General features: G+C 43.6%; 1 protein-coding gene across 2 annotated transcripts in view; it reads left to right on the top strand.

The window, feature by feature from the left end:
* Positions 1–9,234: 9,234 nt before the first annotated feature.
* Positions 9,235–25,449, top strand: part of ELAPOR2 (endosome-lysosome associated apoptosis and autophagy regulator family member 2) — a 102,030-nt gene continuing 85,815 nt past the window's right edge. Inside the window, exon 1 of one of the 2 annotated variants that reach the window (XM_064656452.1) lies at positions 9,235–9,562. In XM_064656452.1, the coding sequence (XP_064512522.1) occupies positions 9,434–9,562 (129 nt within the window). In that variant the 5' untranslated portion in view covers positions 9,235–9,433. The remainder of the gene's footprint in view (positions 9,563–25,449) is intronic. The other variant, XM_064656453.1, reaches the window with a different exon arrangement.

Raw genomic sequence — 25,449 nt, 5'->3', positions numbered from 1 at the left:
ATAGAGAAGCGAGTTGTGCAGCTACAGCAAAACCACCTTGTTGTTACGATGGGTGAGCTGAGTACAACCTCTCATCAGCTTTTGAAAAGGCCTGTAATTTCATTACCCTGATAAATATCAACGGTCACTTTAAGTCCAAAACAGAGATTGCTTCGACAAAGCTTTTAACCTTAGGCTGACATTTTACCTTACATACACAGTAAAGCACATTTTTAGAGATTAATTCAAACGCATCATTCACTTTGCAAAGTTAATTTCAAATTCACTCGCTCTGATCTCTTGCAGGTCTGTGGGTTTCTAATGATGTTAGTGTTTGTATTTTTTAAAGACAGAGGTACTAAAGTTTCACCTTGCCCTCACCTTCACTATTTCTCAGTAATATCTAGGGGTGAGTTAATACATAGTTTCACGAGGGTTTTAAATAAATCTTTCCATCCCTCAGCAGGTGATGAAATGCAGATAAAACAGAAGCAGGACTCTGTCATCTTCTTGGTCTGAGATGGCAATGTGTTGGCTGTTTTGGTCCCATCCTGAGATACTCTTCATGGACCTGGAGGCCTGGCTGACCCTCCCTCTAATTGGTTGTGCCCAGGACCAGGCTCCTCAATGGTCATCCTGTATCGGTCCCTGAGTAGGTCTAGGCTGGAATGAGCATCCAAGTGCCAAGGACAAGCAGACAAGTGCTCCAGCACGAGCGTCTGTGGTCCTATAGAAGCTTGGATCAAGGAGACTTGCATTCCACTTGCCAGATACTTCCCTGTTTGGCCACAATCAACTGGCAGGCAAACCCTCCTGTCCTACTGTAAGTCCATTTCATCCAAACATCTCAAAGGCTGAGTAAATACTAATTTACAGAGAAAGACAAATAAAGGAATACTAAGTGACTTGCCTAAGAGTACAGAACTCATAGTTCAGTCTGGTAAGGAAGACCCATAGAAGCTTCATTCATCTCTTGAGTCTGTTAAAATCCCACATTAAGCCTTTAGCTAAGGTGTAAGTTTTGAGTTGATGTTCTGCAAAAGAATAAATTTTATGATGAGTCCGTGATGAGTCACTGGCTGTGATATGAGTGGAAAACACGTCCCTAGAGTGCTTGTTTTACCACCACACACAGTTCTCTCACAGGTACTCGTCCTTTCAGTGCTGTTCTACATCCTCATAATCAGTGGGAATGGGACATGAGCAGAATCTTTATTTGGAAAGCAGGATTTACAATGAATCAGAGTGCCTCACAGGCTTTTAATTAAATATATTTTCTTCTCAGTGAGTTTGTAAGGAAATGGGAAAGATGTTGGGGGAAATGCATCTTTGGGTAAAGTAGTAAGTTAAGAGGGGAGGAAAATCAGACACCAACGTAAGTGGTAGTGAGAAAAACAAATCATGAGGGAACAATTAATAAAGCATAAAAATTATATTTACAAGTATTCTACTTAGCTTAGTGCCACTTGAGCACTAGGATGTTAATGCAGTGGGCTATTTATAGTGCAACAAATCACCTCACCCCTTAAATTGCAAATTTATCATTGTGGATTTTGAAGGCTGTGGTGTGTTACCAAATTTAAAGGTGCTGACAGAGCAATTAGTATTTTTGTGGAGCAAATCAAACTGAGACTGTGTCAAAACAACGTCATCCTGAGGGAGCTGGAGAAGTAAATGATGTGCAGCGAAATGTATTCCCTGTTTGAGTACTGGCATATTCCCTGTGAGGGAAGCAGCTTATACTCCTAAAGATGCCATAATACTCTTTAATGTATAGGACTAAGAGCACCTGCTTAAGACACAATTCACTCTGAAACCATGCAGGGGGCAACCAAGGCTGACTCTGAGACATCTGAAGGTGGGGACAGGGCTGATGTGGTAGGTATATATCTGCTCCCTCCTTCTGCAGAAAACCATGCAAAGCCCAGCCATTCTCCAGATCTGTGCATCCCCTCCCTCAGGCAAGTGGTCCTCCCTCTTGGCAAGGGGTGAAAGCCCCCAAGATGGGGGGCTGCTCCTCCGCTGGGTTTGACCCCAAACCCTCTTCTTTCCCTGAGGATCAATAGAGTGAGCTGGATTTAACGAATGAAAAAGTGTGGGAGTTTTAGGAGAGGAAGGCTGTAAACTCAGCAAGACAGGCAAAGAGTTTATATGTTGTTTATTTTTGGGCATGCAGGCATCTGCCTGTAGCACCTGAATGGCTGCAGAAATTGTTTTCAGAAATTAATCATAATCGATCCTGATGCGTTGGGTAAATACTCTGTGACTCATACAGAGCTGAACTGCAAAGAACCTGAACAGTGACTGTCGCAGCATTAGGAAAAAAATAATTTCTCAAGCAGATGATGCATGTGACAGTTAGATGTGCTCATCTAATTGGAATAACCAAGAGAGGGAAGAAGAGCTCATTATGAAGGTTTTGCATTAGCACACACATTTGATTATATTTATTGCTTCCGGGACTGGTGATGGTGGAGGCAAAAGGCTCCCAGGTGCCAAGAAAGCTTCCAACAGCACCGTGCGCTTTAAGCTTTCCCTGTCATAGCTGCAAAACTATCTAACAGCACTATCCAAAGCTCTGCTTTAACTCACGGACATCCTTACCCACAGGAGCAGCCTGATCTAGTGCCATCCCTGCCTATGGCAGGGGAATTGGAACTAGTCGATCTTTAAGGTCCTTTCCAATCCAAGCCATTCTATGATTCTGTGATTAGGAGTCAAGCACATGTTGCATGACTATGGTCTCCTTACATAGGGGCTGAAGCCCCACAAATATAGATGGGACTCTACATTGACTTGTAAGTCAGCCTGTCAGGGTAGGTCAGGCTGCTTGGCCACAGCATCACCTTGAAGTCACCTTGAAAAGACATATTTCAGCCACGTGCTTGTGTAGGGCCAGTGCAATTTCACACCCACGTATGTGAGATCAGAGTCAGTCTTCTCACATGATGCATTACATATCTGGCTTCTACTAAAATGACTTTGTTACAATCTCTGACATTTGGTTGGGTGCTTTTTGTTTGGAAAAACTGGGGTTTGAAAGTTTACAAAGGCTCTCCCGGGAGCAGAAAATCAATGCTGTTGTTAATACCAAGTTACAGTTGTTGGCTGCCATTGTGTGAGTCAATGCTATTGGCAGTGTCAGCAAAGTTCATTTTTTTACCAACCATAGCAACAATAAGGTAATAAAGTATGGTCTATCTACAAAAATTCCTGTTTATCAAACAGGTAGGACTTTCAAAGCATTTTGATGTTGGCTTAAGATGGTTCCCGTGAATGTCCCTGAGAGGGCCTGGCATTGCTTTGAAGCTTTTGAAGAGTGAGGAGATATTGTCATTGATTTGGAGGAAGCAGAAAGACTTTTGAGAAACCATTGAAAATTCAGCGTTTTAATCACAAAATCTTTCATTAAGAGATCAAGATCAAGTGGGTTGATACAAAATATGAGCCCAATTTCCTTCCAGGGGACAGTATCTTAGAATGATAGAATGGTTTGGGTTGAAAGGGATCTTTAAAGGTCATCTGGTCCAACTATGTGAAAGCCTTGTGACATTTTGATTTTTATTTTTACTAGAGACCAAGATGCTTCTGATAGAGTGGATGGGAGAGGAAATTCTCCCCACCGTGCTGTGGGGTGGTGGGCCCTGGCACTTTTGTGATAGTGCAAGGGACAAATGGTGACTGAAGAAGTTGTGTAACATAGGGGGAGTCTTTGGGCTGGGATATAACACTGTGTGGAGGCTGCTCTGCCTTCTGATCCTTCCTAGAGACAAGGATATGCACCTGCAGAGCCCTTGCTAACCTAGAGGGAGAGTGGTCAGCCTCGATATACCTGGCATCACGATAGAAACGAATACAGGATTAGCCCAAATAACTGTTCTTTGCTGCAGAAAGCTATTTATTCTTTGTCATTCCTCCTAATTTAGTTCACACACCGAATCAACACAGCCAGAGCATATAGATTTTAGCTTTCTAGTAGTTTACACTACATTACTTCTCAGATTGCTCACCCAGCCCCTCCCAGATGGCATGTCCTCTTTGGACATATTCATGTCACTATGGGTCCCTGGGAGTCATCTAACGAGGCTTGGTTTTGAACGCAAAGACGAGAATCCTCATTACTCAACACCCTCTTGCTACCCCATAGCAAATAAATAGCTCTGCTGGGAAAATGTGCCTGTGGATGAATGCTTAAGAAATTCTAATGGCAGCTGTAAAAGGCTCTGAATGCTGATTCTGCTCTCTGACATGTGCTACCTTGGAAATATTTACCACTTGTCTTCCTCCTTACTCAAAACAAACGTGCTAATTGATTTTAATGCAGTGATCACCTCCTTTTATTCTATATGCGCTGGGTGGGAGAATCAGATGGTCTATGCATTTTAAGACTGGAAATGAATCTTTTCCCCTTACTTTAGAAAGCAAAGAAGGAGCTGTCACATCATGTGGCTATCTCAAAAGCAGAGAAATTCTTCTCTTGCAGCTGAATTTCTTGTGAGTCATATTCAACCAAGGTAGCTTACCTCTCTAACCTCTCTTCTCCGGGCTTGTAGATAGAAAAGGTGCAGAAGTGCTTTGGGTCTTTTACTTGCACAGCTAATACTAAATTGCGTGTATTCAAGGAGCTCTTCTAGTGCCAAGTCATGAGCAAGATTTACAGGAAAATTCAACGAAAGTCACAGTGAGAGAAAAGATGAACAAAGAAATCACAACTGGAAGGCTCCCAGATGTTTAAAGTGGATCCAAAAGATGAAGTCTGCTAGAAAAGCAAAATACAGGTGCTCTAAACCTCTCCGGGAGAAGAGGTGAAAATACAGCATTCAGGAGTGAAGGTATTAAGAGAGGAGAGAGAGGGATAAACTCTGAGTGTTACATGTAGGAGTGAGAATCATGAAAAAGCAGTACAGGCTGATCCTGGCTTTTCTCTAACCAGAAAGCCTTGTTTCCAGGGTTTTTTACTGGTGTGGGTTTACATCAGGAGGCTATGGCTACATGACAGAGCCTGCACAATGACATCACATAGGCCAGCCACTACTGTCCCAGGTCCCTTTCACTGTGCTGTAATCTGGTTTGGATGCAGATGCGGCTACAGAGTGTAGTGTATAAACCAATCAGACATGTACCACTTAAGTACACACCCAAAGCTGGAGGACATGAACCTCATTTAAAGAGGACACTCAGGAGCAGAAAATTATCTAGAGTAGGCTTCATTTCACCATATGTAGGTGTCTATATCTTGTCTATATCTGAGCTACCTATGCAGTTAATGCAGACAAAAGGCATTCATCTTCTCCTCAAACAGATAATTAAAACATGTCTGGTGAGTGCTACCTTCACTTTCAGCTCTGAATGCTTTCAAGTACTCTTTAAAAAAAGGTTTCTGATGTTTTTTATAACATATTTTTTCGAAGAGGGTGAATGGTACTCTCAAAGCACTCCAAGCTGTGGGTGACCAAGTTAAGTGAGGTGAATCTCAGCATCAGGTTCTTCCATGGGTTACAGGAGAACCTTAGAGAGATCCCACTGCAAATGCCACACATTTTTTACAATGACTGCTTAGCCATCACATCAGCTTTCTCAGCAGGGTTCTCCAGACTATCCTAGGGTGGAGTCACCACACTCCTTGAATGATTGAAAGTAAAAGTGATGTCTAAGTTGGTCAGAGCTGAACCAGAGTCAAGGGTATAAACATTCTTTTAGTATTGCTATGTATCTTGAGTTTCCAAAGAGCTTGAAGAGTTTGGGAATCCAAAAGTAAGAACGTGTGTATGAGCAAACATGTATTTTAAGGCTATCTTGAACCTCACGTAATAAAGCATCGGGATGACATGATGTCTTGAAAGAGTGTTAATTTTTGTCTCAGGTAAAGCACTCCCTCATGGAGAGTGCACAGATGACCAGATTATATGGGAAAATATATGGTTCACAAGAAAAAGGAGATGCCTGAGCAGGACACGCTGTGGTAGAGCTCATAGACTGATGTGTTAGCAAGTCAAAAGAACATGTTACCTTCTGTGGGAAAACTGGTTACGTCATAGAGTGATGACAAAATTTAACCACATACAGAGTCAACAATGTTATGAAATGAGTTCCAGTGAAGAAACTCCATGAAATTGCTTTGTATTGATTAGCTTTTCCAAAAGTCTCAGTGAAATGCGAGTACAGGAAAGGTCTTTAAGGCGATTTCATCAGAAACAGGCAGAGCAGAAAAGGGTTAATAACTTCATTTACCGGGTGATGTATTCCCACGCAAGCCACTGTCAGCCTACAGGCCTGACTAATCCCAAGTGTAGTTACTAATTGCTGTCATCCAAACAGTAGCTGGCAGCCATTTAATTTTCCCTTTCACTTGGTGTCATTAACATTACTGACATATGGCTGTTTCCCTGCCCCGGCTCAGCGGCTACCGGGGAAACCTATGGCTTGAGCTTTGCAAACATAAAAGTTCGTGATTAACTTCCAGTATTTCACTGGTGTCAGGAAGAGCCATTTACAGATCTGGATCCTAAATGCCTGAAAGATACAGGGCTTTTCTGGGCATAATTTACAACGGGAATGCAAAGGTACACTTTTTAGGAGCATCTTTAACTTGTGCCAGACTGATGGAGAGGCATAATAAAATACAGGCAATTCTGGATATGTACCTTGAAACACATTGCACGATTGTTGCAGTATAAATTATTAGTTACTAGTTTGCTTTTTTTTTGTGTGTACTTTAATGTAGCAGAGCAGGGCAATTGTTTATAACTCAGATTGCATGCGTCTTCCGAATTACTTTTGTATCCTCTCAGTTAACCCAAACTGTTAGGTCAAGATTTCAGATACAGACCCTAAAACTCCCAGTTTGACTGCTTGCTATCTGTTTTTGTCAGATTTAAAACTCCTTTACCTCTGCTGCCTTATATACAGGTGCTACTTTTTCTGTGGTGTTAAAGTTACAAAATATGTCTCAAATCCCGCTTTGCTTCCCTCTACCTCATTTGTTCTTGTCTAAGATCATAAACTTTTTAAATAGTATATATATATATGTATTTTTTTTCCCCTCGTGGCCAGATGATTACTATGCACTGCAGAACTTTGGCCACCCTGCTTTCAGGTAAGATTTGAAGGATTTAATATTACAGGCATTTCAGATCCTGTTCAAATAGCACAGCAACCAAAGTGACAATATTGCTTTTAAAGCTCAAGAAATTTCTGGACCTTCTGTCATTTGGAAACATAAAGTAAGACAAAAAATAATCTCAGATCTTAGTGATTTTTCTTGCTAGGAAGACAGCAAGTCCCACAGAGGACAGTAAGTAAATAACATACACTGAGGCTTTTATTTGTAAATTGTCTTCTTGCCATTCTGAGTTTTAGGATTGAATAATTTGGTGAAGCAAAAGGGTGACAAAACACACTCTAGTACTCCCTTTCCTCATCCATCCCTCATCTGTATGGGAGGTCTGCTCACCTGAACTGACTCCTGTCAGCCCTGTTGACACTTTGAGAGTCCCTGTGAATCAGTGGTATGTGGAGGGCAGAAACCCTCACGCAGCAGAGGGCAATTCTGCAAGCAGCCCCCCACATCTGCTTCCCACTTTGAGTTTTTATTCCAGGCCAGCACCTGCAACAAGAAGTGCATTTTTCTGCAAGTTGACCTTGTACCCATTTTTCTGGCATGAAAAACATGCTATATCTAACCAATATGTTTTTTTCCGATAAATTTTCAGAGTGAGTCCCTTGCTGCACACCTTGGAGAGCCCGCAGCTTTGTGTGTTTTATTTCAGCAAAAATAAAGGGAACTGCTGCTCCGGCTGAAATCAGTGTTCTTCAGACATTGGATTTTATCCTGCAGTTAAAGTCAGAAACGAATCCTTGGGACCAATTTTGTGACCTACCTGGTCCAGGAGCACAAAACATACAGCAGCAGCAGAGTTTCTACCCAGTTCTCCATTTTTTCTGGAAGGATAATTTGGCTTTTTCATGTACCAGTTTACACCATGAGGTGCTTTGTTTGGCACCCTGGTGAGCAATGGGGGCCATCACCCACTTTTCTTCCTCCAGCGAGAGCTAAAAGCAGAGCAAGGCTTGGTATGAGAACAAACTTGTCTCCACTAGCAGAGCATCAAAGAGGTCCCTTCCTGGCTGCTCCAGCAAGGGTGTCAAATGACATAAAATGAGCAAATTGAACCATTTTTGTGTTAGCATACAGACGCAGCAATGATACCAGCCAGGGATGGAGAGAGGGCTTATATGACGCAGGCAAAGATCTGACTCTGCCCTTATACCCCTCTTTTCAAGAGGTGAATAAAGGCTGAGTCAAATCTGGATCACTGTGAGCAGGAACAGCAGTAAAATTACAAAAAATATTAAAAAGTCAGTGAGCTAAAAAAAACCCAAGGCTCCGTATTGGAATATGAAAAGGTGGATCAATAGGGACAGGAACATCCTGTGCTAGCCATGAGGAGCCCTGTATCTATGCTGGGGTTTGCTGGTTAGATAAGAGGAGGCAGAAAGGAAGAAAGACCCCGGAAGGAGCAGGGAAGTGAGCAGGTTTGGCAGAGATGCCAAGGAGGCAGAGGACGGTCAATGCCTGAGGCAGTCACTTCATTAGGAATGAGTAGCTGGATATTGCTGGGGAAGGGGAGACAAAATCCGAACTGAAAGGCAACCACCAAGGGAGAAATGTACACAGTTCCGAGGATAATAATGATTTGGGTCAGGCCACGAATAAGCTGCTTCCCCATCTCACGGGGCAGGTTCGCTGCCGTGCTCTGGCCAGCGGCTGAACTGTCCAGCGCACATCTCGCCTGGTGGGATCTCTCCTCGAAGGGGGGACATAGACATCCTTAGCGCCGGAGGAGCAGGGATACGGGTACAAACAGCTCGCACCGCCTGGCGCTGCCATGGGCAGGGATGGGAGCGGGGGTGCCAGTAGCCAGGCAGGGGACGGCGGGGGATGCAGGGCCGAATTCCACCCTCCAGTGCCGCTCCCACCCCGCAGCCTTTGGGGCCGGGAGCTCCATCCGGGAGGTGGTGCCGTGCTCCCCAGCAGGGCCTAGGCTCCCAGTGGTGCCCGCGAGGTTTCGCCCCCACCTCAGAGCTTTTGGGGCTGGGGAGATGTAGCCGGAGGATGCTTCGCGCTCCCTTCGCCACGCCGGGGCTGGACCGGCCTCCGCAGCGTGCGCCTGCGCTGCCGGCCTTCCTCACTCTCCTCCTCCTCCTCCCTCCGCTGCCGGCCCCTCCTCCCGGCTCTGGCGGTGCCGGCTGCCGGGGCGGGCGGGCGGCGGGGCCGCTCTGTCCGTGCAGCGCCGGGGTTATGCCCGGCTGCAGGCGGGTCGCAGGGCCAGGAGCAGCCCGCGGCCGGGGCTCCGACGTGTCCGGCAGGAGCAGGACGCGGTGATTCCCACCACCACCACCCCCCGCCCCCGGGAAGGGGTGCGCGGGCGCTCCGCGGCGGGGGAGGAGGAGGATGCTGCTGCTGAGGATGCTGAGGATGCGGAGGGCCGGAGCGGAGAGGGGTTACTCGGGCAGCACCTGGGTGTGCTGCTGGCTGCTGGGCTGGCAGACGGCCGCCCTGCAGCTGCCGCCCTGCCAAGAGGTGAGATTTTCCTCCTCCTCTTGGGGCTTTCCCCAATCGTAAGGGCGGGGGACGTTTGCACCGGTTGGGGAAGAGGGTGGCACACCGGGAAGGGGTTGTTGCTGGTTGTTGCTGGCCCCCCGAAGGTTGTTCGTGGGACGACAGAGGGATCAGACCCACGGGGAAGGACCCTTCACTGCCGTGCGGGTGGGGGCTCTGTGGGGCGGCCGAGCCCCCCCTCATCACGCTTGAGCGTCCCCCTTGGCCGTCGGTCGCGACCGCCTCGCGGTTGTCGCTGTTCCCTCCGGTGCATGGAAATATCAGAAGCCCCTCTCCAAATCAGGGGGACGCCGCCGGCCTCGCTGTTTTTCTAAATAACATGTTATATCAGCGCAGAGGGGGAGAGTAAGGGACGGATGGTGCGTGAAGCTGTCCTGCCCCCCTCCCCGTGTCAGCCCGGGGTGTCCTGGGCTGAGCCGTGTGTGTGACATGGGGAGAGAAACTTTCTGCCTCTCTCCTGCTGTCAGAGCCCGAACCAGGAGGGACTCGACATGTTCAGAGCAGGGGCGCTCCACACGGCTGTGCGGGATGCGGGGTCTGAGGCGGACGGACAGGGATGCGCAGCCCCGCGTGTCCTCGGAGAATCCACGGCGGAGGGGACCAGGGCTTCATGAAGCTCTGTTCCAGGTTTTCCATCTTCACTCCTCCACGCAGGGAAATCCTCTCTGCTGCTCTTAAAGAGCAAGTGGGTCTTTCCTGTATTTTAAACGGGGTAGGGGTGAGTGCTGGGTACCACCTTACCGAACAGGTCTGTGTGGCCCGGGCACTGCTCTAGCAAGCAGAAACCTGTAAGTGGGTTAACAGCAATCAGTTCTCTTTCTCCTACCCATTCTGAGGATGCTCCGGGAACAGAGCTTCCCCATCTCATACTGCAGTTGCATCGTTTGACAAGAACTACTTTGTATATTCTCAGAGTGGATTGGGGGTGGGTGACTGCAGCCAGGAGGGAACACTCGGCTGGTGAGGGGTCCTGATCCATGCTTGGAGGCCATTGCAGTATGGGATATCCTTGCCTGAGGGTGCAGAAGCCCGCGTCTCCTATCTGTGGTGAAAGAGAGCATCCCTGACCCGGGGAATGGTCCGTCTTTACCTGTGGAATCGACTTTTTTGTCTTACAGGCAACAGAGCTCAGTGCTAGCCTAGCATGGGAAATCTTGCAGTAGGGGGACATGTGGGATAATCAAACCAATATCTGCTTTGGGCAGGTTTCTCCTAGATGTTGGTCATCCTCAGAGAGGGGGATTTATGCAACCACTTGCTTTAAATTACCTTTCTCCCTTTTTAGCTAGTGAAGGGAAACAGATCTCATCCTAAAGTCTTTGCTTCAAAAAATGTGATTCTGCAGATGGTTAAAGGTGACAGAGAGCTGAATCCACATAGAGGTACCAAAAGCAGAGAGATGGCATTTTGAACATCACATACTGGGGTTTAGGTGTGTAAATTCTCTCCTGAGCCCCACTCCTGTATCCCTTTGGATCTGGACCCGAGTGCTTTTGCTTTTCTTTCAGAGAGATGGACAATGTTGTTTTTCTTCATTTGAATACTGTTTGAGACAGAGACAGCCCTCACTCACATGGTTAAAAAGCTGGGCATTAGTTGTGCTGGCGTGTGTGCAGCCATGCAACTGTATGTCCCAGGAAATATAATTACAAACATGTCTGGATGGAGAGAGAGGAAAAAGAGAAGAGCTTGCAAAGAAAGGGGATAGCAGATCAACTGATTACAGAAGGGAAAAACAGAAGTTAATAGTTCACATAAAACATGGCTATTATGTGTTAGTCTCCAAACTTTGCCATTTGTCCTAGTTCAGTCCAATATGAGCGACCTGGGTGTATTGTCATTAAAATCGCCAGAGCTCCCAAGGTGATTGACTCTGGTCTGTCTGGGCAGACTCAGGCAGGAATGAAGTTGTGCAATAAGAAAGCGCAGCCTGTCAGAGGGTATTGCAGTCCTTTAAAGACTTAGTAGATGCTTTGTTGTTTTATACCCAAAAGGTTTGAGAAACACAAGGCTTAATGCACTAGCAGGTAGTTGATTTTCAGTCTGTAGGGCGTCTTTCCTTTATCGGCACATTCCCCCCTCTTTTCTTGACAGCTTGTTTTTCTGTTCCCTCACTGTTATGAGAAATACAGATATCTGCCAGTCTGTGAGATTTCAGCACTGGTACAGCATTTGGAGCAGTGGGATTTCTGGCTATCCCTGAGGCTCTGTGGTGCTCCGATTACATAGACAGTAAAAATAATAATGTGTAGCAATGTCACTTTCCAGAAACCTTTTTGTCATTGACCTTGTTCATCACGGACTGTAGTAGTTCAGCACACTGGATTTAGGAAAGGTGTGTTCGTGCTGCAAACCAAATGTACAAGCTAGCTTGAGTGAATGTTCCCAAGAGTTTTTGGAGTAAATTGATACAGACATAAGCTTCTGGTGTAACAGTGTTCAGACCAGGCTGTGATGACCATTCACATCGTGAGCTCTTCCTGAGCTCTCCAGGGCCAGCAGCTAATCTGAAGGTGAGCCATGTGAATCTCCAAGAGGTGGAGGTGGGCTCAGCTTGGATGGCCAGGGCACCTCTGGGTGAAGACCCTGGGGAGATCCACTGTTGTACCCTGTGCCTCTGGTGAGTTGGTAACTCAAATTAGGACAGTGGTAGAAAAATAACTGCTTGGTGAATTCTTTCTGCTATGACAATGATGATTGGGGTACCCATGCAAAGGTTTCATGTGTTGCATAAATTTTTATGACTTTGAGTGGAATTGATGACACCCATGTTTTTCACTGCCATTGAATACACATTTGGCTGCTGTGTTGGAAACAATCAGATATTCATGCCTGTCTCCCTGCTGCTGCAGGGACAATCTTTGTTACGTCTTATGTTCCCGTGTTTGGTGCTTTTTCTGAACTTTCCCAACTGAATGAGTCTTCTTCAGCTTTCCCCCAGAGAGTCACCCAAATCCGAGCAGATTTTGCTTTTAGGATATTTTAGCTGATACTCAGCCTAAATGGGTCTTTTCTTCATTTCCTCTTTCCTTTCCCTATGTTGTTTTTGGAATCATAAAAAAAACCAACAACAAAAAACCCCCCCCAAACGCCCCTCCAAAAGCCCCCCCAAAAAATCAACCAAAAAACCAAAACCACTTAGTGACCCTTCTCTTACCTCCCATTCAGCCAAATTGCTTGCAAAGAGAGATATGGAGTATCCAAGCTGCTGGCAGAAATGTTTTCTTTCACATCCCTGTTTGACTCTCAATTACAATGCAGATTGAGAGCAAACACATGACTTTGATATTGATAATAAATATGATATTGATAATAAATGTGTGAAACATTGCATGGTTTACCTGATGTTTCAGTAGACAGGTAAATGAAAGTGTAATGCTAAATGCTTTATTTAAGGGAAAGTATTTTTGTACTAGTCTGCTAGAATACTTCTGGAAAAGACAAAAATTATATAAGAAATTTTCTTGTAAAATGAAACAGTCTTTTAGAAAATCGTTTGCAAGGCAAAAGCAAGGAAGTCTTAATAAGGAAGGGGAAGCATGAACTTGAAATTAGGTCAAGCATGGTGGATTAGGTGTGTTGAAATAGTGCCAGTTTTCGTAATGAGAAAAGGTTAAAAAATGGGGTGTGTCTAAATTAAGTGTGAAGTATTTTAAGTATATTAGTACATTAAATCAAGATAGTAGGTACTGAGCTAAGCAGCCTGAGAAGCAAGGTGAAGTTCTGTCTTTCCATGGATAGAGGGGAGATACATGTCAGTCTTGGGAGTGTGTTACGTAAGCCAGCAACCCTGTCTCCAAATATACATGGCAGGGATGTCTGCTGGAAGGAATCTGAGTGTCTGAAGCACTCTTATGTCATAAGCGAACTGTACCTGCTTGGGGAAAGGTTTGGGGTCATTGCAGATGGCTCTGCAGAGGCAGCCCATGTACTGATGGTGAAAAAATTTGGATGGGTGACTAAAAAGAAAGAAAAGAATCAAACATGTCAGAGAGGTTTTGTGCGTTATCATTAGTACTCAGGAACCGTGAATGTTTATTTGTTCCATAGCTAGTTAATGAGCACACAGTGATCACAGCAAAGGGTGGGGCTGTCTAGGTAAGCAGGGAATTGCTTGATGGAGGAAAAGAAAGAAGAATATGCATTAATGCATGGGGTACAGAAAAATAATGAGATGCAAATCTTTAGGATGAGATAGAAATAAAAAGGGTTTTTGTGCACGTGAAAGGCTAAATGTTATTTCTGTAAAAAGGTAATATTTTATTTTTATGTAATTGTAAACAACTTCTTGGGACTTCTTGATCTCTGAGGTTCATTTAGTCTCTGCTGGCCTTAAAATCTCTGAAGAGATTAGCTCATTTTTAAACATCTAGGAAGGAATTCTCCTAAACTGGCTGCCTTGTTGTCCCTTATTGGTACCCTTGTCCCTTTCTGTGAAGCATCTGCAATGCCTATTTTGGCAAAAGAACAGGTACTATCTATACCAGCTGCTGGGGTGATTTAGTATTGTATTCCTTGATTTCTAACCACCTTGAAAGATCTTAGACTCTTAATCTATGGACAGCTCATAGTCAGCAGAAGAGGCTGTGGAAAGATTCCTAGATAGACCATATTATTTTTGTCAACTCTTGCTACACAGATTTGTGTCTTTGTGGGGAAAAGAGAAACGTACAGCTTCCATTTTCCATGGTGATGGAGGGTCATAAAGATGAGGAAAGAGGAGCAAAAACCATGCTGTAAAACTGCTGACAATAAAGTTGATGGAGAGTAAACATGTGCACAAAATATGAGGAGACAGATGCTGAAACACAGGTACCAGAGGAGAAAGAATCCCCACTGAAGCACTTAGGCAGACCACAGTGGGGCGTGGAGGAGCAGCACAGGAGAAACTGGTGAGATGTCAGAAATTTAAACCTGAGAAGGAAGACAGATGCTGGCATAAAAATTGGATAGTGAGCTGTGGCTGTAATGATTCAAGAATAAGAAAATTTGTCATGGTGGAACTGCTGTAACAGGCCATAAACTCCAAAGAGAAGTAGCCATTAAACCAACACAAGATTGCATTTCTCCCACCATCAGACATCACTTGATCATTCAGGATGAGATTTATCATCTATAAAGAAGCCTCTGTTTTTATTTTCTTTTATTTTCAGCTCTTTTTTTCTCCATAGCGTGAGATAGCTCAGGTTGAGTGAGGATGGGAGCCGTGCTGGGATTCCTGACCCATCCATGCATGGTGGAGTGAGGACCATCAGTGAGCCAGGCACCAGGATAGGTTAATGCAGTGATTTGGGCTGTCAGCTGCCTCCTCCAGGCCACATTTCCCACTAGGTGTTGGTTGGGAAAGCTTTAGCAGTACTGTGCACTGCTTTATGCTTTATGGCAGATGATGGCCTGGGTCAGAAATGCTGGAATCACATGAAGGGAACCTGTGCCGCAAGCCTGACTCTGTGTTCACTGAAGATGTTGGCTGGGATCCCACTGCCTGCAAGGACCAGGGAGGCAGAGCCAGGGGTTCTCAGGCCTGCAGGGCTCAGTCTGTGGGCAACTGGCTTCTCTGTGTCATATGTGGAGGTTGCTGTCAATGCCTGCTGAAGGATGTGGCAAGCACCAGCTATGTAGAAAAAAAAAATTAGAAAGTGAAGAACAGATAAGGGTTGGTAAAAAGAAAGGTAGCCTTGAATGCCTCATACTTGAGATAGGAAAGAAACAGTGTTTGGGAACAGGTCCCTCGTGTCTCCCAGACGTTGCCAAGGTTTTTCTAGGGGCTGCTGCTGTGAAGGTCCCTTGCTGTTCTCCAGCATGGGTGTATCTTCCCTGTCTCACACCTACTTAGGAAAGAGTGTCCCTCCAGCACTCCTTGGTAATATTTTAGTGCTTATCCTGGACTTGAAAATATATTCAGATTTTGACTGCTGGTAGTGAAAACGTTTTGGTTTTCAGTCTTTTGAGAATGAAAACCTCTGGTTTTGAAAGAGAGAAATAGTTAAAACCCATCCCTTTTTTAAAAAAAACTATATTTTAAAACAAACAAACAAACAACCCCCTTTCAATTAGAAAACGTTAGCCAAATCTAATAATGACCTTCTTTCACAAACATTGTGATAGTCTCTTTGATAAATAGTGCCAGACAGTAATCACTGTGCACTTGGGACACAGGCTCAGAGCTGATTTAAGATGATCTAGGACGACATGTGCAGCTGAGCTGCTGGGTGCCCTGTGTTGGTGCTGCCGATCCTGTCACTGTGCTGAGTCAGAGCAAATGCTGATTCGGCTGAAAACTCACCTGCCAAAAAAAAAAAAAAAAAGGAAGATAAAAGAAGAAAAAAGAAAAGGGAGAGTGTTTAGCTGGGTGAGTGGCAGAGATAACTCAAGTGTTTAGTCTCTGGGGGGATAGAAGTGGTACAGGAGGCTTTAGGACCCACTCAAAGGCATAAGTCTGGTCTCCACTTATTTTATTTCTAGACCATAAAATTTTGGTCAGGCAGAGCTAGCCTGGATTCACACTGAAATAATGGCAAGGCGATTGTATTTCCTGATGTAGGAACAAGAAAACAAGAGATACGTGTTAAAGGTGTTGAGGAACTGGATTGTTGGTCTCTGTTGTGCTCTGGCTTCAGAGACGCAAGTGCTGTCTCTTTGCTGGCTGTAAGATATGTTTTCAATAAAAGGAATAATAATTCCAGATGACGGGCTATTCCCAGCTAGAAAATTTCTTTGTCAGTCAATTTTTACTGCCAGAAAGAGAGGACAAATTACTCATCTCATTTTCCCCTGCTGATACGGGATTAACCTCTCTTACCTGTTAGTGTTTCATGGTCAAGAACATAACAGAGATAGTTTATGGTGATACACGAAGACTATTGGAAAGTACCTACAAAAAGTGATAGGAACTGTATAATTTGGTGGTGACAATCCTTTGTAGCTCAATTTTCATTTAATTAGATTTTGTTCCATGTTAGGGGTGCAAATATTTTACAATGATAATCCACAGGAAAGTGGCTCAGGGTGTTTGGGGTTGGTTAAAAGGATATGCCCATCCTGCCGAGAAGCAGAGCATCAGGAGGAGATATTCCTGTAAACAACGTGAGACAGTCCATGAGTGTGGACAGATCCCTGACCCTCTTCTAGTTACCAGGGTAGACCCAGTCAGAAGAGCTATTTTCTGTATGATAATTACCAATGTGGGTTACTAGTGCTAATCTTATAATCCAATTTGATGAAGAAAACCTGCTTTGGGGAAAGGCTGAACTTTCCCTCTGAGGTTGGAACTGACTTGATCATGCTTAGAGGTGTTTTTGGTGTAATGAATATGGTCAGAAAATTGAATTGCATTAGATAACCAAGCTAGAAGGAGAAGTGATGGGGAGTGCAAAACCTGAAGATGCTGTTAACATAGTTGCTGCTGGCTTGATAAAATACAGTATACATTTAATAACAGAGAAGTCAGAGTCTAAATTGATCTTACTGTCACAGTAAACTGAAACACACGGGAATGGTGACTTTTAGCAGCAAACTGAAGGGTAAAGGTGATGTAGACCTCAGCTGTTGATGCTTAAAGTGTTAATTTCCCACAGCGTTTCTTGTGGTGTGTGGAATCCTTCTGGTTTTGTACTTACTCTCTGAAGTTTCTCAAAGGAAGATCTTCACACAGGCTGGTCGTGTTTTATACACACATGGGGTGGTGCCGTGTCTTTTGAGAGATGTACGTCAGAAATGGATGACTGCTGATTTTTCCCAGGCTTTTATATCCATGGCTCCCTCCTGCTGGCAGGTCAACAGTGCTGATCAAATGCTGCTTGTTTCTGGTAAGCTGCTTTTTATCTCCAGCTCTGTGGTTCCTTAAAGCAAATGAAGAAAAGGAAGATTTCCCAAGACAGTTCTTTTCTTCTCTCTTTTGTTTGGTCTTATTTAATCCAATTTTTAAAAAATTCAGACTTCTCTTGAAAGGAAAGAATGAGGGGCCCTAACCAGCCTTCTTTAACCAGGATTCATGCTTGCATGGAGGGACTATGAGCTGATGTTCATCTCAGGGATGCTGGGGGAAGGCTGCATGGTGGAACTGGAGTGGAGAAATGATTCAGCTCATCACGCTGCACCTTTCTTCACCTGCAGACCTGAAGATGAGCAGGTTGTCTCTTCTTGTGATGAATGTCAGGTGTCCTGATTAGTAGGGGAATGGCTGTCTCCCCTAGAGCTGCTCAAGTAACAGCTGAACCCAGGACAACACTCTCCTCTTTCAGAAGACCAGAGAGGGTAACTGCCAATTAAAGCCTGGCTTTAACGCTGAATGTAGGAAACACCAGGACTCTGAATTTTCCTGTTTTTTAGCTGGAAGCCTGCTGTTCTTTATGTTAACATCTTCACAGAGAGAGGCAGTGGATCCTGAGGCATTGCTCAAGCCTGCACCAAAGCAACATGTCCTATTAGTGTCAAGACATCATTTTTTGGATGCACAGACCAGGTTTCACAAATAGTCGAACACTAAGCCCTGCACTGCTGCTGAAATAGCTGTGATCAATGATCACATTCCCATTCACTCCAGCTAAGAGGAGGCATAATGTAAAAACCAGTCAATTCCTGTATCTTTTAGTTTTGCAGTATTTTTAACAGCACTAAGAGCCAACCCTACTTAAATGTTTTGCTGGCTTCACCGAGAATTCATTGTTTTTTAATTCCAGGTTTTAAATAACAAAAAAAAGCAAAAAAAAAGCAGCTGGTTTGCAGCATTGGCCATTGAGATACTGACCCGCTAATCTCTTGCACTGCTTTGTTAAACAAGGGAAGAGATTTCCTTAAAGCCTCATCATGTGATTATGGAGGAATCACAGCTTCGATTGTAAAAGGTGGGGGAAAAGAAAAGGTAAGCTAGATCCTCAGTATTGCAAAGAAGAGTGGAAAATGTGAACTTTGAAAATCTGTAAAGTTAAATGAAGTGGAGCTAAGTTGCATAGTGTTTTAAGGTCCTGTGGCACTTAAATAGGTCGTATGAATTTGATGGGGTGGAAGCAATGATGCCTGACTCAAGGTTTTGGGAGGCTTTATGTGGCTGTTACTGAAAGTACAATTTGATTAACAAACTTTTCCATTACTTAAATTTGGCATTTACACTGTAGGTAGTCTGATGGGAAGACCTGGAACTGCCTCATTGGGCACCATACATGCTAAAAATAAAAGTAAATTATTGGGGCGATATCCTACTCTTACAGGCAGTCTCCAGCCTGCTAAACAGGACAGACCTAAAGAACTCTGGTCCTTGAACTGTCCAGATCACTCCCATGTTTGTCAGTGTGCTCTCTGTCATGGATTTGGCCATGGAAGCTGACACAGTATGGGACACTGAAGTAGAAGCTCTGGACAAATCCACTATATTCCTGTGGTAAGGAAGTAAAGCAGAGTGAAGGCAGTTTTGTCATGGCAAGACTGTAACTGGGTACAGTTACTTGAACATCAACCATGTGAGAAGGGCACATAGCACCCTCATGCTTCAGGACAGCAGAAAATCAGTGTGAAGAGAAACCTTGCTCCAGTGATCCATGCATAGTCCAAGCACGGGATCCTGATGGTGTGGATGTAGCTGAGCCCAGAGCAGAACCAGCATTTCCTGCCATGAAGAGGACTTACTTCACTTTTAACTGTATAACTTTAAATGTCAATTTGTAAAGACTAACTTTTATCATCCTGAAAGGTTGGTGTGATATTTCTGCTGAATGTGCCTGTTTTCTTCCACTGACTACAGGGGGATGCTGGCTTTTGCCAGGTCGATGCTCAACTTTTAGTAAAGTAAAATAAGGACCCATCAGTGGAATCAATCTCCACTGCAACTGAGTTACATAGGCTGTTACACAATCTACAAGGTCACTTTGCAGCACTCTGTAAGCTGCAGGGTTGAGGGTGCTTTGATAAGGCTGGGACATCACAGCGGTGCAGGTAGCTCTCTGCAATGACCTAATTACACTGGAGAAAGGACCTAAATCTTTGCCTCTGATCTGCTGAATTAAAAGGGAAATGCAGCAGGAGCACAGTCTTGGTCCATAGTTCTGGTGAGCTGTTTGTGAATAAAGAGTTTAACTGTTTTGTCTTGCAGCAGCTTCCTATCAGAGGTACCTTATTACACTGCAGAGTCCCTTCCTATCCAGGGAAAAATAACATCAAGCTCATGCCAGGGTAAATTTCTGTCTATTATACATGCAGGAGATATATATATATGTCTATACACACACACACTCTCTCACATGTAAGCTTGCCTACAATGATCAGCTTGTAATGTATTGCAGCTGTTTGTCAAATGGGCTAGACCTTGCATTTGGATTTAATTTCCCATGGCAAAAAGGCAGGTGCACAATTCCTGTTGGCTTCCAGTGTATGTGGTTACAGGCTGACTGCATTGCCCAGGCAGGTAAACCAGCTATGAATGCATTTCTTTCTTCGTGTCCTAGACCGGATCATACGTGGTGGGTGCAGTCGATAGCAAGGGACAGCTGAGGGACTGTACCTGAGCAAAACTCTGATCTGTCCCTTCTCCTGCCTTTCCCCCAGTCCATGGGCTGATGAGTCACTGCTGATTGATTTGACTGATTCAGCCCTTGCAATAACAAATTACCCTGCCCCTGGTAGAGGGATTAATGGGGCTACAGACAAAGCTCTGCCTAGTGCTGTCACCCCCAGCTCATACCTCGCCTAGGTTTTATCTGATGCAAGAGGGAAGCTTGTAGCTCCAGGTACTATCTGGCTGCTAGAAATGCTAAAAAATTTGGATTTGTAGCTGCCTAAGAAGCTGCCTTAACCCCATGGGTAAATCTGGACTTGAGAAGAATTGTGCACTGAGCAGGGCTTTGCTAGACCCTGCTGCTGGAGATCATTTTAACTGGAGTTAGCAGCATGAATACAGAAAAGGGTCCAGAAGCTGAATACAGCTCATGGCCAAGTTAAATCTAAGATGTATTTTCTCCATCATTTACTTAGATCAGGCTGCCTTGGGCTGCTAGTTTCTCCTTGCTTTTATTTATTAGTTATTCTTGTGGTGAAAATGGACTCTGTGGGCTTGGAGACAGCCCAGGAGGGCAATATTGGATGAGGCTTCCTCATAAGTATATAGGGTTACATATTTTTCTTGTCAGGCTGTGATTTAAGATATTGCTTTGTTCAATGAACAGGGTTATTTCAGACACATAAGACAATTAAGTACTCACAAAGGGCATGGTCCTATCCTGGGACAAGTGGTTGCAAGACAGGCAGAAGTTCCAGAGCTAAACCTCCCAAATATGCTTTCCCTCTTGTGTTACAGGTGTCATCAGTATCTTTTTAGTCTTTTTTCTTTCCTTTCAAAATGGTATATTCATAAAACCATGTAACACTTCCAGTGTTGAATATCAATGAAGGTTCAGCTAAAAATTGTAAAGAAAAGGTCCTATTTGCTATGAGTCGCTTTTTTTTTCTTCCTGTTTGAAAATATTCAGCCATCTGGTCAGCAAACAAATAATATGCTGCATGATATTGGCAGAAAAGCATCCACTGAAAAACAATGAATCGGAGAAGGAAACAGTTTGTAGTCTTTCTGGTGGGTTTTGGTTTTACAATTTTTTTTTGCTACAGAGGAGAATCCTGAGTAAAATTCATATTTGTAAAATGCAGAACCTGACAATAATCTTTATATAAGTAAATACAGCTTTGACAAAACCTAAAGTCAATAAAATTATTTTTATTTATTAGGTTCAGAGAAAGCAGCACACCTTTTCTTCATTTTCAGAATCTGTACTTTGTAATATTATATTAGTGTAATATAATATAATAAGTAATATTATCTATAAGTGTAACAAAGTCCTGGCTATAAACATGTTTTCTGTCAATGTGACCATTTTGGTTCAAATTCTGCGAGTTCAAGTTCTAGTGCAAATCACTTGTATTGACTAACCCTTGTAGCTCTTCTCTCTCTTTTTTTTTGGAGGCTATATGTATTGGTGGAGGAGACTTTGTATTGGGGTACCAGTCCCTTCCACATCGAAAGTTTATTTCAGTGTTTCTCTCTCTGGCTGTACCTAAAACTCAGCCTCTGAGGAAGTCAAAGTCTGGAGGGGAAAGGCTGAGCTCAGAATTGAACCAAACTCATCCATCTCTATGGAGCGAGTGAGGAACACACTGGGAGGACCCAGACCTCGGTCACTAGTGACGAGGAAATGAGGGATGGGTTTTTCACATCCTGCCCTATGCAAAGCAAATAGATAGCGGGTGTTTTTTCATAGGGTAACATCTCTCAAGAGAAAGGGAGATGTGGAGCAAATGCATTTGGTAGGAAATTGTAGAGGAGGTGACAGGGCAGAAAAATGATACAAGATCAGATGAGTGAGCATCACTGAGACTTCCCTCTAACAACAGCGTTTCTTTTCTAATATTTTCCTGCTGTCTGGTGTGACAAATTCTTACACCTAATGGAAACTGATAACCAACAGCAGAGGGGCAGGAGCAGAAGCTTTGTAAAATGCTTGTGCATGTGCCTGCTTTTAAGCACATGAATAATTCCTCTGAAGTTTGAAAATGAATGCCTTGTTTAAGATGAAGTTGATCCTTAAATACCATGGTGGGTTAAGGTTGGGAATTCTGTGTATTGAAGAGCCAATACTCTGACATAACTGATATATATTATTGAATTTAAATCTTTTGCTTCCAGTAAGTTGAAGATTTCCTTTAGGTGCAATGTTGAAAAAATGTATTGACCTGTGTTCTTTAGGAATATTTAAATGTTAAGTCAGTCTGGTGCTCATTTCATGCTGTCTTTTGTGGGTTTTCATGAAATACTTCTTTTACTCTGATGATGTCCTTCTACATGCTTTTTAAAATGGAATTGGCGTAGTAGATTGGACAGGATGCTGCTGTAGGGCTCTGCTACTAGAGGGGAAATGCAATGAAATGGGCCACGTTGATTCCTCAGATGATTAAATCTGGCCATAGTTCAGGTCTTCACAGGATTAAAGTTGTCAACCTCTAAAATTTTATTACCTTTATATTCCTCTACATGAACCTGCTGGGAGCACTGTGAGGGTGAGGCAGACAGTTTGGCAATAGTTAGTGAACTGAATCCTTGAAGATGTATTTTCCCCATGGATACTGTAATTGCAGAAGTTAAACCTGGTTCAGAGCAGTGGCTCAGTGAGGAAGTGGCTGTACAGAGGGAGTTGCACAAGCTCTTGGATGCACTTGCACATGCCCAAAAATATTAATTTTGAGTTAAATTGTTCACTCAGATTGGAGGAGCCTTGTAGATAAATATGCTATAATATTGAAGGTTAACATTTGTTCCATCTGGCTCATTTTTCTCAAGTACAAAGATATATTTTCCTCACTGAAGTTATCAGCTCAGGTCCTCATCTGAGGTAAATTATTTTACCCCACTCAGCTGTTTTATGTCTGATGTAGTTCTAGTTTTTTGATTCTACACATCTCAGGAGCACCCAAAGTGAGGCTTTTCCCGTGTCCTCTATTTTGAGAATATAAAGAAGGACCCAAATTTGTGATCTTGTCTTGTATCTGATGAAGAAAGGACATGACAAGACATGAAAGGAAGTGAGTTTATTTGGCTTTATTTGGTGCTTAAGGAACTGCTTAAATTTGGCACAATGTTGGTGCTGGGGTTCAGAAGGAGGACAAGGAGCAGAAATAAAAAGGAAGAGGTTGTCTTGGGAGATGGAAAATTGAGTGCCCAAGGGAAACCTGGGGAAAGCTTGTACATCTGTTGAGTAGAAGCTGCCTGGGTCTGCTCACTCACCTTGAAGCAATTGGCTCATCTGCTTGCTGTCCATCTCAGATCTGGGACCTCCTGAGCACAGAATCATAGAATGATTTGGTTTGGAAGGGATCTTAAAGATTATCCAGTTTCAACTCCCCCTACCAGGAGCAGGGACACCTTTCACCGAAACAGGTTGCTCAGGGCCACATTTAACCTGACCTTGATGGCCTTGAATCCTTCACAAACTAAAGTTAAGCAATTTTTGCAGTGGCTTAATTAAAGCCACTTGGGATGCTGTAGGTACCTTAGGTAATTGCCTTCTTGGGATTTGCTTCTAGACTGTTAGTTATACCCTGAACTCCTTCTGTGCAGCTTTTCTTCTGAACAGTCAACACTCAGCAACATCCATATTTAAAAAGAAATAAAATAGAAGCTTCTCTTTTCATTTACGAGTCTTAAACCTCGAATAGCTGGGAATAAAACATCAAGGTTGAAAAGGAGGAGGAATGAATAAAATCCAGCATATTAAAAATTATAATTAGAACTGTGATCAACTTTGATACTGTCAGGCCTTCTCGACTGTAATAACTGAGTAGCTCTGAATAAAAAGCCTCACCATATTGGCAGTGAAACATGAATCTTGCTCTAGGAGAACATTTTGGCTTACTGCACAATGCCGGGATGTGTGAATTGGAGTATGCTGTGCTGAGATGCAGCGTGTGGGTGGCTTATCTAGTGTCCATATGCACCCAGTGTTTGCGCAAGGCACGCGGTATAGTTGATGTTTGTGAATAATAGGCACTAATATTTACTTTGCTGAAAAGAGAAGCTGGTTTGTGTGCGTGGAAGTGACCTTGTGCAAACAGTTCTCTGCCAATCTGTCTGGAGGCTGCTCTGTTAACGTGGCAGAGGGCAGGCGAGGGGCACCCAGCCAGCTGGGTACCATCCGTCGGGATGGCACCGCGGCCCACAGGCTGTGTGGGAGCACCCAGTGTCTTGGACCACTTTGGGGAACACAACTACTCAAAGCTTTCCCTGCCCTAGGGAACACAGATGAGTCTCATCATGAAGGTGCTCTTGGAAGACCCTTCATTTGTCCCTATGGGTGTCGCCTGCTACTCTTGGCTGAAGTGGGATATGGAAACTCCTCTCGTGTCACACGGAGTCAGTGTGTCATTGTTCCCTCTCCAAGACACTTATTTGCTTTGACAGTGCGGGAGGGAAAATACTATTAAATCAAAAGTATGAGAAACTACACCTCATTTTACCTTTTTTTTAATTGATATAAAGGAATGGATAGGGGATGGGTTCCTAGTAGTTAGCGAAGCAACTGCTTAAGCTATGCATAGGATGCTTAAATATTGATAGATAAAAAGCTGTAGCCCATTAATGCTACTTTGATGGGTCTTCATGAGATTGTGAATATTACCATTAAACCTGACATTTTTTTCTTAAGCCTAACATGTCTATTAATGTTGAATCTTTCATTCTAGTTGACTTCAATAATTGGAGATTTAAGCCCTGAGAGCCTACTTCAGCAAGGCATTTAAAGGATTGGTCTTTTGGGGTTGAGGTAAAGATGTGCCCAGTGCTACTGTGACCCTCTTCTCCACTACAAACTTGTACATGCAGTGACCTGAAAACCTCTTTTCACAAACAAGAACAAGTGAAAAAATGTTATTTTTAAATACTTATATTGAGTATTAAAGCAAGGATTCCTCCTTTGGAAGAGAGAACCTCAGGAAAAGGGATTATCATTGAAAGGGCTGGAAACACTGGGATCTTGTACCTCCTGAAGAAGCTGATTCTTGCAGTGTGGAAACAAAGTGATATGAGGCACTGGGGTCAATATTTGTAGAGTAGTGCAAAATCACAACAGATAGGTAAAGTATCACTGAAAAAGTTTAGCCAAGTAGCAAGTTGTGTGTGTTTATTAAACTTAAAATATTATTATGTGTGCATTTAAATTTTTGCAATTAAAAAAACCAAAACAAAAAACCAACTCATCGTGGATAAATTTTGAACTTTTGAACTTAAGGTTTTCATGTCATGAATAGTACAGAACAGTTGCTATGTATAATAAAAGTCATTCTCAGTTTGACAAACTACATTTATTTGGCTGTAA

This window comes from Pseudopipra pipra, chromosome 5 (assembly GCF_036250125.1).
Source record: "Pseudopipra pipra isolate bDixPip1 chromosome 5, bDixPip1.hap1, whole genome shotgun sequence".
NCBI classification, from domain to species: Eukaryota; Metazoa; Chordata; class Aves; order Passeriformes; family Pipridae; genus Pseudopipra; species Pseudopipra pipra.
Note: the sequence above shows the minus strand (reverse complement) of the source record. Positions and strands in the feature narration are given on the sequence as shown.